At 40.3% G+C, this 13,475-nt stretch overlaps 1 protein-coding gene and 1 long non-coding RNA gene across 2 annotated transcripts; one reads left to right on the top strand and one right to left on the bottom strand.

Moving 5' to 3' along the window:
* Positions 1 to 633: 633 nt before the first annotated feature.
* LOC127095112 (uncharacterized) lies at positions 634 to 4,514 on the bottom strand. The gene is made up of 3 exons (XM_051033848.1): positions 3,754 to 4,514; positions 1,188 to 3,633; positions 634 to 648 (listed from the first exon to the last, which is right to left on the bottom strand). The coding sequence occupies exons 1-3, from the start codon at positions 4,512 to 4,514 to the stop codon at positions 634 to 636; spliced, it is 3,222 nt and encodes a 1,073-aa protein (XP_050889805.1).
* A 6,308-nt stretch (positions 4,515 to 10,822) lies between these two features.
* On the top strand, positions 10,823 to 11,606 carry LOC127093164 (uncharacterized). The gene is made up of 4 exons (XR_007792443.1): positions 10,823 to 11,025; positions 11,121 to 11,187; positions 11,268 to 11,361; positions 11,458 to 11,606. It is a non-coding gene; the product is annotated as an uncharacterized LOC127093164 (long non-coding RNA).
* The last annotated feature ends 1,869 nt before the right edge of the window (positions 11,607 to 13,475 follow it).

Below are 13,475 nucleotides of genomic sequence, written 5' to 3' on the forward strand. Positions count from 1 at the left end.
GAACCCCAAATGTGCATTTATTAGGATTAAGTCTCAGACGAAATTTCCTCAAACGAGCAAACAGTTTCTCCAGATTAGTGACATGTTCCTCCTCTGTCTGGGATTTGGCAATCATGTCGTCAACATACACCTCGATCTCTTTATGAATCATATCATGAAAGAGAGTCACCATAGCGCGTTGATATGTTGCCCCAGCGTTCTTTAATCCAAACGGCATTACCTTGTAACAAAAGGTGCCCCAAGGGGTAATGAACGTGGTCTTCTCCATGTCCTCGGGATCCATTTTAATTTGGTTATATCCAGAGAATCCATCCATAAAGGAAAATACAGAGAACTGGGTTGTGTTATCTACCAATACATCGATGTGAGGTAATGGGAAATCGTCTTTGGGACTAGCTCTATTCAAGTCTCGGTAATCTACGCACATGCGGACTTTCCCATCTTTCTTTGGTACCGGTACAATGTTGGCAACCCATTGTGGGTACTTTGCGACTTCTAGGAAACCAGCGTCAAACTGCTTTCTCACCTCTTCTCTGATCTTGAGAGCCATATCCGGTCGAGTTCTTCTTAGCTTCTGTTTGACGGCAGAGCATTCTTCTTTAAGGGGAAGTTTGTGGGTCACGATATCAGTGTCTAATCCGGGCATATCTTGGTAAGACCATGCAAACACATCGTTATATTCACGGAGGAGCTCTATCAATCTAGTCTTCACTGCATCTTGAAGCGCGGCGCCTACCCTTACTTCTCTTTTGTCTTCTTCTGTTCCCAGGTTGATAACTTCGACGTCCTCTTGGTGTGGTTGAATGACCTTCTCTTCCTGTCTGAGTAGTCTGGCCAACTCTTCAGGGAGTTCGCACTCTTCACCCACTTCCTCTTCAGCTTGGTAAATCGGACAATCAAAGTCATGCCAAACCCTAGCAGTGTCGTTATCAATGGTCTCGGTGGTGTTTCTGCATGTTATGATTTATGCAGTTTATTTAGAAAGTGCGTGCATAAAAATTGATGCCATTTTTGTAAAAAACGAAAGGAAAGGAACAAAAAATTGAATGCAAATCTCCATTTATTATTGATAGAAAAATTCTTAAAAAAAAAAGATAAAGGGGGCCCTACAACATGCCACTGTGCCTTGGGCAGAGCACAGGGTTTTGTCTAAAATAATAAAATTACTTTTGAAAAATTTGAGGGACTTCCACAGCCTTCCAGTTTGTCAGTTCTTCATTAGGCGCGGCTTGTCGTATCCAGCTAGACGCTCCTTCCTCATGATCTTCAACATTGATCATGGCCACCTGATTTCCAAAAATGTGGCCAGCGCTGATGAACGTTTCTTTTACAGGAGGAATCTGCTCTCCATCGTGTTGGTTACTAGCTTCAATCGACGACGGGTCATACCCCAACCCAAACTTGTCTCGCTTCTGGTTCACTTCCACCACTTTGCCCCAGTCTTGAGCGTTTTCACTTTCTATCACAGCCTTAGCTCCTTGCCACGAGGCCATGGACGGTCCTGACTTCGGAGCCTCCAATGTCTTTTGGACAGCCATCATATTTACCACTTCCAAGGACTGGAATGGTGTTTCAGTTATCTCGCCATCCACTTCGATATATCGGAAAGATGTTAAGTGGCTAACCAAGATATCCTCCTCCCCTCCAATCACAATCATCTTGTCATTGGTAATGAATTTTAGCTTTTGGTGTAAAGTGGAGGTGACGGCACCTGCAGAATGGTACCATGGTCTCCCAAGTAAGCAGCTATAACCGGGATGTATGTCCATAACCTGGAATGTGATATTGAAAAAGGTTGGGCCTATTTTGATTGGTAGGTCAACCTCTCCTATCACTGCTCGTCTTGAGCCATCGAATGCTTTTACAATCAGGGTACTGGGCTTCATATTCATCCCCTCCATCGGCAGCTTTATCAACGTGGTTTTTGGCATGACGTTCAGTGAGGAACCTGTGTCTACTAATACCCTTGATAGTATAGTGTCTATGCATTTCAAGGAGATATGTAGGGCCTTGTTATGGTTCTTTCCCTCAACTGGCAGTTCATCATCATTAAACCCCAAAAAATTTCCAGTGGTTACGCAAGCTATCACATCGTCAAACTGTTCTGTTGTTATGTCCTTCGTGATATGTGCTGCGCTTAACACTTTCAATAATGAATTCCTGTGTGCTTCTGAGTTGAGCAACAGAGATAGCATGGAGATTTTCAAAGGTGTCTGATTCAACTGATCTACCACTTTATAATCACTTTTCTTGATTATCCTTAAAAATTCCTCAGCCTCCTCTCGAGTGACCGCAGCTTTAGGTGACAGATGCATTTCTTGCATTTCTCGACTAGGGACAGGAATTTGGATAGGAGTAGCAACTTCTTTCCCCTTGGCTTTTGTAGAAGCATCAACAGCCCTTGGTGCAAACACTCGGCCACTGCGCGTTATTCCGGCTGGCCCCACAATTGAGGTAACATTTGGTTCGTTGATTACCACAGGTTGGTCTTCCTGCCCTTGCTTAAAAGCTCTGGGCTGATATATCCATGGTACCGCCTTCTCATCCTCATATGCGAACGGCGCTGGAAACTCTATCACCAAGGGGTTTATGGGGATTTCCACATTAACCTCATCATAAGGGATGGCCACATTAACCTCATCGAAAGGGATGTCCACGTTAACCTCATCGAAAGGGATGTCCACGTTAACCTTATCAAAAGGGATGTCCACGTTAACCTTATCAAAAGGGATGTCCACGTTAACTTCATCGTAAAGGATATCCACCACAACGGCTATCTCTTTCTCTTCTTTGTTCTTAGCACGGCGACTGATCTGTAACTCGCCTCGATCCAGCATTTGTTGTATAAAATTCCTCAACCCTTTGTCATTCTCATCATTGACTAGCTCCTCTAAGACTAGACCACTTTTTAGCAGTTGTGCCCCTATCATGGTGATAGGGGTTTGAATCTCCTCAACCTTAAGAATCAGTTCTCCCTGATCACTCTCCTCTATGGCACTGACGGAAGCACCTCCGTGTGTTGGCATGGGATTAGTGTTCACGTTCGGGCGTCTTGGAGTGAAGGTAACAACTTTTGCTTCAATCAGGTCTTGTACCCTATTTTGGAATGCAAAACAATTCTCCAGGGTATGGCCGGGCGCTCCCATGTGAAATTCACAATGGGCGTTAGCATCATATCCTGGTGGGTATGGAAAAACAGCCGGTTTTAGCTCCCTCAATGTCAGAAGACCCTCCTTTTGCAAATATGGGAATATTTGGCTATAAGGTACTGGCAGAGGGTCAAGTTGCCTTCTTGGAGGCTTTGGCTTGAATTGTCTTGGTGGTGCTGAGTTCTGTTGTTGACGAGGTTGTTGATGTTGTGGTTGATACATTGGTTGTTGTTGTATGGGTTGTTGATAAGGTATGGGTACCACGGCAGCGACTTGGCCATATGAAGCCTGTTGCTTCCCCTTATAGCCTCTAGATACAGCATTCGTTTCACCTTCTTTTTTCTTCTGGAAGCCTCCAGAATACTTTTTCGGTGCGCTAGAGGTGGCCACAGCTCCTGAAATCTTTCCATCCCTCAGACCCTTTTCTATACGATCTCCGATTGTGACCAGATGCGCAAAATCGGATGCTGCACTACTCACCAATCTATCAAAGAATGGGTCCTTCAGCGTGTCCACAAATATTCCAGTCATTTCCTTCTCAGACAATGGTGGCTCTACCTGAGCAGCCAACTCTCTCCATCGCTGGGCGTATTCTTTAAAGGACTCATTTTCTTTCATTGCCATCCCTTGCAACTGCATTCGGTCGGGTGCCATATCCAAATTATATTTGTACTGACGGAGAAATGCGTCAGCCAAATCTTCCCAGCTTTGAATCCGCCCTTGCTCTAAACTCATATACCATCTCAGAGATGCTCCACTCAAACTATCTTGGAAACAGTGTATAAGCAGTTTGTCATTTTCGGTATGAGCAGCCATTTTCCTGAAGTACATCACTAGGTGACTTCTTGGGCAAGTCTGGCCTTGGTATTTTTCGAAATCAGGAGTTTTAAATTTAGCCGGAATGACTAAATTTGATACCAAGCGCATGTTCATGTTAGAGGCACCGAAGATAATATTCCCTTCGATAGCCTTGACCTTCTTTTCCAAGGCACGAAGCCTATCCGCAGATGGGTCTGGAAGTGTCTTAGGCTTCGGATGATCGGGCACATAGAAAGCTTCGTATGGGTCATCGCCTATTTCGGACCCATAATGAGCAGGTGCTTCAGAAGGCTCTGCACGATCCTCATCTCCCTTGCTCCCTACTGGTACATGAACCAGACCCTTCTTGGCGTGGACGAAGTTGTCGTCTTGGTGGACCAAACTTGATGGGTTATCATTCCTTCTAGCCTCAGCTTCTGCATCCGCAACCCTCTCTCTCTGGGCGATGGCGAGCATTGTTTCCAGCAGTTGATCCATCTTCTCTTGGATCGTATTGATGTCTGACCTCATGGTAGCTTGGTTAGCCTCCACTTGTTCTAACGTCATCTTGTAATGGCTTCGCGTCTCGTACCGGTGTTGATTAGTCAGCGTTTACTGGTAGATGGCAAAAGGTTGGGTAAGTTTTTTGTTTTTATGAAGCGTGATGCATGAGGATGCAAATGTTATGCATATTTTATTTTCAGGGAATTTTCATCACGATTGTAGTTGTATTAAGCATTTAGAGAAAACATAAAGTCAGGAAATAAAAACGAGGATCATCCTCTTCCATTCAAATATTTAAAGTGCGGAGTACAAAGGCATAACCGCCCAAATCGATACAGCTCAAATACTAACTGAATATAAGAAAAACAGAAGAATCACACAGAACTCTTTCGAGTTATGAGTTCTTCTAATTCAGAGTTGAACCTCTTCACCATCCCCTCACACATCATAACAAAATGGATTACAGCAGGATGTGTGTCATGCTGGTCCAATCCTTCCACTGCCTCTCTCAATCTCCAAGGCATTTCTTGGGTTATCCAATTGCAGAATTGCACCAAACCGTTGAGCTTTGCACGGTACCCATCTTTGTCCGCTTGCAAAAAATTGATAGTTCTCCTAAAGGTATCGTAATCCTCAATGACTTGCTCTCTTTCCCTTAGCCATATCACACTGTCTTGATGGAATGCCTCAAATCTATCTTTCCAATGTTGAGCAACTCCTTTAGCATCTTTTGCTTCTTGGCATTTCTCGGCCCAAGTCGTAGGTGTGACTCGAGAAGCTTCCAGGGCTCTTTCCTTAAGTCGGCGCTCGTGCTCGGCTTGAGTTTCAGCATTATGGAGGGAGATAGTGAGATCTTGTATCTTAGCCTCCAATATCTCTCTAACCTCTTTTTTCTCTTCTGTGGCTCGTAGCCACCACCGCTTATTCTTTAGGCATTCTTTCTCAGCTTGTCTCAACTGCTCTTTAATGGTTTCTAGGCAGTGGTCAGCTTGCTCCATGCCTATTTTCACTTTCTTTCTCTTATGTTCTTCTTTGTCGACCTTTTCCTCAGTTGCTTCAAGCTGGGCCTTCTTCCTATCTAGTTCCCACTTTATCTCATTTCTTTCATTTGAAACTTGTTGGAAGCTGGCCTGTAGCTCTTCATTTTCTCGTCCAAGTCTTGCTATAGCAGCTCGTAATGCTTCCACTTCTTCCATGGAGACAGGTATGGGTTCTGGTGGTGGAGGTTGGGTTGGAGGATCGAGGATGAATGGCAGTTTGACCTCTTGACTTCTTCTAGTGACCCATTGATGATAGGGTTCTTTATCCCCTATGACACCCTTTCCTTTGTCTTGTCCTCTGAAGCGAACTTTCTCCCAGGCTCGGATGACCCTTCTCAGCATAGCGGGATCTTCCATATTATGGAACACAAAACCTTCTAACAACTGGTCATCTGGTTTGTATGTGATAGGATAACCCAACTGCCTTACTGCCAAAACAGGATTGTAGTTAATGCATCCCTTTGACCCTATTAGCGGTACATTCGGGAATTCTCCACAACTAGCAATTGTGTCTCCCACATTCAAGCCATAAGGATACCAAATAATGCTATTTTCAGTGAGTCCTACCAGCTTTTGAGACCACTCATATCCATCCATACTTTCAATTGTATCAACCTCTTTGAACACATGAGAGACAAGCCATTGGTAAAGGAGTGGTATGCAACATAACATCAGTCCTCCCCTCTTTTCAAAGCGTAGATGCAAGGTGTGATAAACATCTGCCAAAAGTACGGGTACTGGATCTTCATTCTTAACCTTGACGGCCCAAAACACGCTAATAGCTGCCACATCAATTAACTTCTCCATGTTAGGAAATAACACCAATCCAAAAATAAGTAGAGCCATAATAGTATCATGGGCTTCCCACTTCTGGGCTTTGGCAAAACTTTGAGCAGTTTTCTCCAGGTACTCTTGTGGAATTCCTTGCACCTTCCCCCAAATTTTGATGTTAGGGGTTAGATCTTTGACTGGGATGTCTAGTACTTTTGCCAACTCTTCGGGTTCAGGGATTTGACCTAACCCTTTGTATGGTCCCTTCTTTTGCTTAGGAGAGTCCAATATTCTTCCAAATTCTTCCAAAGTCGGGGCCAACTGGAAATCTTTAAAGAGGAAACTTCTGAGTGGTGGATCATAAAACTGGGCTAGTGCGGTAATAGCATCCTTTTGTACTGGGACAGACAACAACTGTAGAATCTTCCCATATTTGAGTGTGAATGCGTCTCGACGGATGTTAGTCAACCCATCTCTGAATGCAATGAACTTCTTCACACATGGTACCTTAGCTTTGATTTGGAATGTTTTCTTCTTTTCTGACTCCATTTGTTCTTGAATGCTTAATTAACTGAAAGTTTTGAAATTCCCTGAGAATAAAAAGTGTGTAAATGATTTTGCTATGCTCATAACGAATGCAACATGATGTTTATGCAATGACAGGGATCCAGATTTCACATCTATCACAAGGTTCAACTTAACAACGGTTCTATGTCTTTTACCCCACACAACAAGGATTGCTCTAAGGTTATCCATTTTCATGATAAGAACTTAGAGTCATGGACTAAGTTCAGTCTTCCATCGCAATAATGGGCTAGCCACATTGAAATGGAAGTCCTGAATCAGTCTATTCTAAGTGGGATCCTCGTATTGTACGAACAGGGTGTACACCCTTCGGTTCAATACTACACGATCGCCAATCATGAAGACGGACTTCAGTTTAAGATGAGGTTCCCAGAGTCATTGACCATGTTCAACGTTTCCTCGCAATAATGGGCTAGCCATATTATGATGGAAACCCTGAACAGATCTACTCTAGGTGGAGTTCTCGTATTGTCCCAATGAGGTGTACACCCCCCGGTTCAACACTACACAACTCCGGGTTCTAAGTTTTTCTCAAAGCTCGGGTACGAAGCTCATCTCACGACATACGCCAAGTACCATAGATCACCCAACACAATAGCAGAATAAATTATATAGCATAAATAATACATCAAGATATACAAAAGCAAATGAAAGCGATATTCTAACATTCATAGCAAATTGACTAAGTTAGGCTTGACTCTCTCTTGCTTGGAGCGCGTATCCCCAGCAGAGTCGCCATCTGTCGCACCTCGAAAAATGCGATTCCTCGCGATGGTCGCGGAAAAATTAGTTCGAACAGAGTCGCCACCGAACTTTATTTATCCCAATGAAGGAATAGGAAAATATCGATAAAACCTTTTAGAAAATAGAATAATGGTCGTCGCAACCATATTCGGGTTCGGGAGTCGATTACGCAAGGGGAAGGTATTAGCACCCCTCACGTCCGTTGTACTCAACGGGAACCTTTTAGTCCAATTTGCTATTTGAATGTTAATTACATGTTATTTGTTTTTCTTCGGGTAATTAGAATTGATGATAGATATGGGTGAAGACCTCAAAGGGGGAAAAGGGAGGTTTTTTATTAGTGTGCTCGCGAAGATACAGCAATCTCCTGCCTACGTATCCTTATAGTGCAATAAGGAAATCAGAGCATTCGTAGTTCGGGCAACTACGGTTTTTTGTTGGTGTCTTTTAATGAACAACTGTGTAGATCGCGTTCTAAAGGCTAAACGCTGGCTTGTTTACTCTCGGCGGAGGCTTAAGCATTGGTTTGTTATGCGCATTAGAAAGGATTAACAGTGTTCTTTTGAAAAGAATTTTTAAGTTGTTGGTCGCACGGGGGCGAGGAATTAAGTTTGATTTGTGAAGGTGTTTTGAATTTATTCGATTGTGTTTTAATTTGATGACGAAGATTCGAGCAATGTGGCGTACGCCAATTATTCGAATAATCGAGAGATAATAAAGCGGAAGCTTACTATTCTCCTTTTCATTCAAAATTAATTTAAAATAATACTTTTGGGATTTGTAATTAATCGAGGGAGTAATTTTAGTTAAGGAGCTTTGGGGTTTTAATTAAATGACAAAAATTCGAGCAATATGGCGTACGCCAATTATCCGAATAATCGAGAGATAATGAAGCGGATGCTCACTAATCTCCTTTTCATTCAAGATTAATTTAAATAGTGTTTTTAGAATTTGTAATTAATTTGAGAAAATAATCTTAATTTTATAGAATTTTTAGGGTTTTAATTAAATGACGACAATTTGAGCAATATGGCGTACGTCAATTATTCGAATAGTCGAGAGGTAGTAAAGCGGAAGCTTACTATTCTCTTTTTCATTCAAAATTACATTATTAAATAATTTTAAGAGAATATTAGAATAATTAAATTGGGAAAATGATTTTAATTTTATAGAGTTTCTTAAGGTTTTAATTAAATGACGACAATTCGAGCAATATGGCGTACGCCAATTATTCGAATAGTCGAGAGGTAGTAAAGCGGAAGCTTACTATTCTCCTTTTCATTCAAAATTACATTATTAAATAATTTTAAGAGAATATTAGAATAATTAAATTTGGGAAAATGATTTTAATTTTATAGAGTTTTTTAAGGTTTTAATTAAATGACGACAATTCGAGCAATATGGCGTACGCCAATTATTCGAATAGTCGAGAGGTAGTAAAGCGGAAGCTCACTATTCTCCTTTTCATTCAAAATTAAATTATTAAATAATTTTAAGAGAATATTAGAATAATTAAATTGGGAAAATGATTTTAATTTTATAGAGTTTTTTAAGGTTTTAATTAAATGACGACAATTCGAGCAATATGGCGTACGCCAATTATTCGAATAGTCGAGAGGTAGTAAAGCGGAAGCTTACTATTCTCCTTTTCATTCAAAATTACATTATTAAATAATTTTAAGAAAATATTAGAATAATTAAATTTGGGAAAATGATTTTAATTTTATAGAGTTTTTTAAGGTTTTAATTAAATGACGACAATTCGAGCAATATGGCGTACGCCAATTATTCGAATAGTCGAGAGGTAGTAAAGCGAAAGCTCACTATTCTCCTTTTCATTCAAAATTAAATTATTAAATAATGAAATTTTTAAGATTTTATAATCTTGAGGAAGTCATTAATTTAATAGAGTTTTAGAGTTTTAAATTAAATGACGAGAACTCGAGTAATATGGCGTACGCCAATTATTCGAATAATCGAGAGATAATAAAGCGGATGCTCATTAATCTCTTTTTCATTAAAATATTTTTAGAAAGTATATTAATTAACTATGATGTTCTAAACTTGATTGGGAATAATAATCAAAATTAAGCTATTATTATGTAATTGTAATTATCTTTTAATAAAGCATATAAAATAAGAACATAATAGGTCAAAGAATCTGGGTGTGTGGGCGATAAACAGGGGTAAAAATCTCAACAAAAAAAAAACAGGTCATAATGGGCTCGGGGAGGCCCAAAACCTTAACACCAAAAAAACCTAGTGATGGCAAGAAGATTGAGGGAGGCGGTATATGGTCAGACCAAGAGTCAAGAAATGACCACTGAATAATCATGTTCGGCTTTGAAAAAGGCAAGTGGGTTAATATGCACTTATCATCATCATTTACTATGCATAATAATAATAATAAACTAATGGAATGGAATGCAAAAAGTGAACATCATTAGCCCAGCCGTCTCCCTCTTTTCATTAATCATTCTCATTTAATTATGGATTCAAATTTGAGTATTAATTAATGAAATAAAAGAGATTAAATGGGAACTTAAAGGCCAATGACATCTAATTAAAAGAAATCACACTAATTCCCTTTCTCAAACTCTCTCTCTCTCTCCAATTTTCGTCTATCTTCCTTCTGTTAACCTTTATTTTTCTTTTTCATTATTCTAACATCAACGTCGACACTGAGGAAAACCTGGTGGTAACCACCTAATCTCCACGTCGGAACCTCTCTCTGTAAGGCCACGGCGGCGTTGTCGCGGGTACACAAAAATCACACCTAAATCCTAGCCAAACAAACATTTCCAAACACGAACCTAACCATGTAACTTCCAAATCAAAAACAAACGACCCAAAGAAATCGAAACAAAAACCGAAACAACAAGACAACAGAAATCTCGTGTAATAATCATGGGGGTTATGGCATTTGAGGCGATGTGAACAAGATGGCAATATCAAATCATGCAAAGGAGAAATGTTAAATACCAAATCGGAGCTAGTCCGACGTTTCAACTCCGGCAAGGTGAGGTAAATGATCCTGAGGTCCTTCAAGGTTCTTTCTTCCTCCCGAACTTTCCGCCTTCTTCGCTTCCTCTTTAACGATTTGGGTTCGTTTCGGTTTTGACGGGGGGCTTAGCTCGAGCTTGTTGAGCTTCGGTGTGAAAATCTCAACAAGTTCAAAACGGAGCTTTTAACTAGGGTTTCGGAATGATTTCTCCAGAGTAACGGCGCAGAAATTCGGATCCCTACTTCATCCCTGGAGGTCCTTATTTATAGCATTTTTGATGTACGAGGTTTTGAATTCCTCTCTCATGAGCTTGGCAAGTTAGTGGGAGAATCATTCCGTTAGGTAGCAGAATTTCTCAGAGTTAGTGGTGCTTCAAATCGGTGTGGTCCCTCAAATGGCAGGATGAGGTTTTGTCTGTAGTGAATCCGTGGTAACCACCTATTTTTTACTTTTCACTGCAGTAATTGTCTATTTTACTTAGCATTTGCCATTTTTTTTTAAGCTCGTGTTCTGATTTTGCAATAGGTTTATGTTGTGATAGATGCATGTTTACAAGGTTTGGAAGATTGACGAGTATGTTTCATCGTGACAGGTATTTTCTTGTATTGATTTTCATGAATCCTTAAACTTTGCCAATTCTATGCCTGACTTCAATGTGCCATGGCTTTGCAGGTTTTGTCATGCTATCATGCTATCTTGAATGCTGACTGCTGGATTGGTTTCTCTCACATATCTTAGGACATGTTTGGTTTTGGTTGAAGGATGGGTAGGCCATTAGAATTTATGCGTTTGGTGTTGGTCTGAGCATGGTATTAGTTAGGTTAAATGTTGGTTTGATGCAGGTTTTTTTAAATGATGACAGGTAGGTAGATGGCATAGTTATGTGATGGATAGACTTGCATCATGAGTTTGGCATGTGGTTGTGCATTATTGGCTGTTGTAAAGATTGAAGTCATGGTGATGGTGAATTCATGATGCTTGGTATCACTTTGTTGTTGTAGTGATTCCGGGCTGGTGTATAGCGGCAGCATTTTGTCCTGTTCGGCCTGTTCGGCCTTAGGTACGTTATGCGTCGTGCATCTTGGTATCATGGTGTAATTATGCTGAATCTGCTTTACGTCACCGCGTGGCTCTTATGGTATTAAAAATGTATTGCAGGTTGCTTCTTTACAGGTCATATACCAGTCAATTTCATGAAGTGGCTCGTGCATAATTAACAAGTTAAGGTATCAAAGTCCATTCTTAGGATGCTTTTTATGTACAAACTTGAAAATAACTTGTTCTTCATTTGTTTATTGTTCTACTCCTGGTATGGCTGTTATGAAATTATTCGAGCGTTGCAAGATGTATGGTTGGTGATTTTGTAAGGAGGCATTTGTGTTATGCAGGTACAGGGATAATTTAGAAAACCATTTTCTTGCCTGGAAATAGCATTAGATCAAACACATACCATAGCTGTCAACACACATTATCAAGCTTGGAGATCACTTCTTGTAATACGGTCGGTCTGTTCGTGCACGGGACTTAAGTGTGGTTTGTGTTTTGGTGAGGTAAGCTGCACTTGGTTCATTTTTGGATTGTGGAGGTATTCACTCAACTTATGTTATGTCATGGTTTTATCTGGTCATGGATAACTTGGTGTAGTGATAATGATATCATGCTAGGCGTTCTTTGCCGGTTCAATATAACACAATGAGTTTGGCCAAGGCTTGGAGAAAAAGATGCAAAGCCAATTATCCTGAACTCGGGTGATGAAACATGGACAATTGAGGTTTTGCTGTAGGTTGAACATGGCTGCAACTTGCCGCAACCACGGCATCATTATTCACAGTTGGCTTGGTTTTGCAGTTTGGACTTGGACGGCTTGGCTAGTGGCGTTCCGAATTTGTACTGCATTAAATCACCAGTTTGTTGTGCTCTGGAACTTCTTGAGCTTTCTGTAATTACTTAGGCTTTTTATTTGGAATGCTGAGTTTTGAGTAGTTTGTAGCCTTATGTCTGCTGCGTTCATGGCTTTCCCGTCCAACTACCCTTTTTATGTTCTATTTGTTTTGGATATGTATGCTGGCGGGATACGTAGACTGGATAACGTTTTTTTAATGGAAAATTGGGTCATGGATGTTAACAAAAGTGATTATGAAAATGGATTATGGATGTTAGTGGATAACTGTATTATGACAGGTATGAATGAATTTGAATGTGGATTAATTGAATCTAAATGAATTGAATTTGGATTGGGCCTAAAGAAATGTGGGATGGGCTTAACAACAAAAATAAAATGAAATGATTAAATTTTCAAAAAAACCAACTCAATTCTTTAAAATCAATCTGGATCGTCCAACCTGACTCGAGCTAAAATTAATCCGGAAAAGAGTAAAAAATGATTTTGAAGAGCCAAATTTATTCTTAAAGGCCAAATCTAACTCCCGAATCAACTCTAAACTTAAAAAGTTGGTTTTAAAAATTGTAAAACAAGAGAAACAATCAGTGCACATATTATGACTTGATGGCCAAATAATGACTATTCATGGCACGAATTGATGAATTCCACTGACGCAACTTGAAACTAAGATTGAACCAAAATCAAATGAACGAGCAAATATTGATCTAATTATGCACTCGAAATACCTGACCAAGAACCAAACAGCTAGCTAAAAAAAAGAGATCAGGACCTAGATGAAATATTACCCACATGGCCATCTGATTAACAGGACATGTTACCCATTGCGATAGTTAAGGCATGAACCAGCCGTGATTGCTTTAAGATTATAAACACCAATGAAAGCTTCAAGTAGTCTGGACAAAATTGGGGTATGACAGTACTCTTCTATTTACGACGACGTCGAGATTATTGATAGTTGTGGGGAGTTCTCTAATGTG

Source organism: Lathyrus oleraceus, chromosome 6, assembly GCF_024323335.1.
Source record: "Lathyrus oleraceus cultivar Zhongwan6 chromosome 6, CAAS_Psat_ZW6_1.0, whole genome shotgun sequence".
Taxonomy (NCBI): Eukaryota; Viridiplantae; Streptophyta; class Magnoliopsida; order Fabales; family Fabaceae; genus Lathyrus; species Lathyrus oleraceus.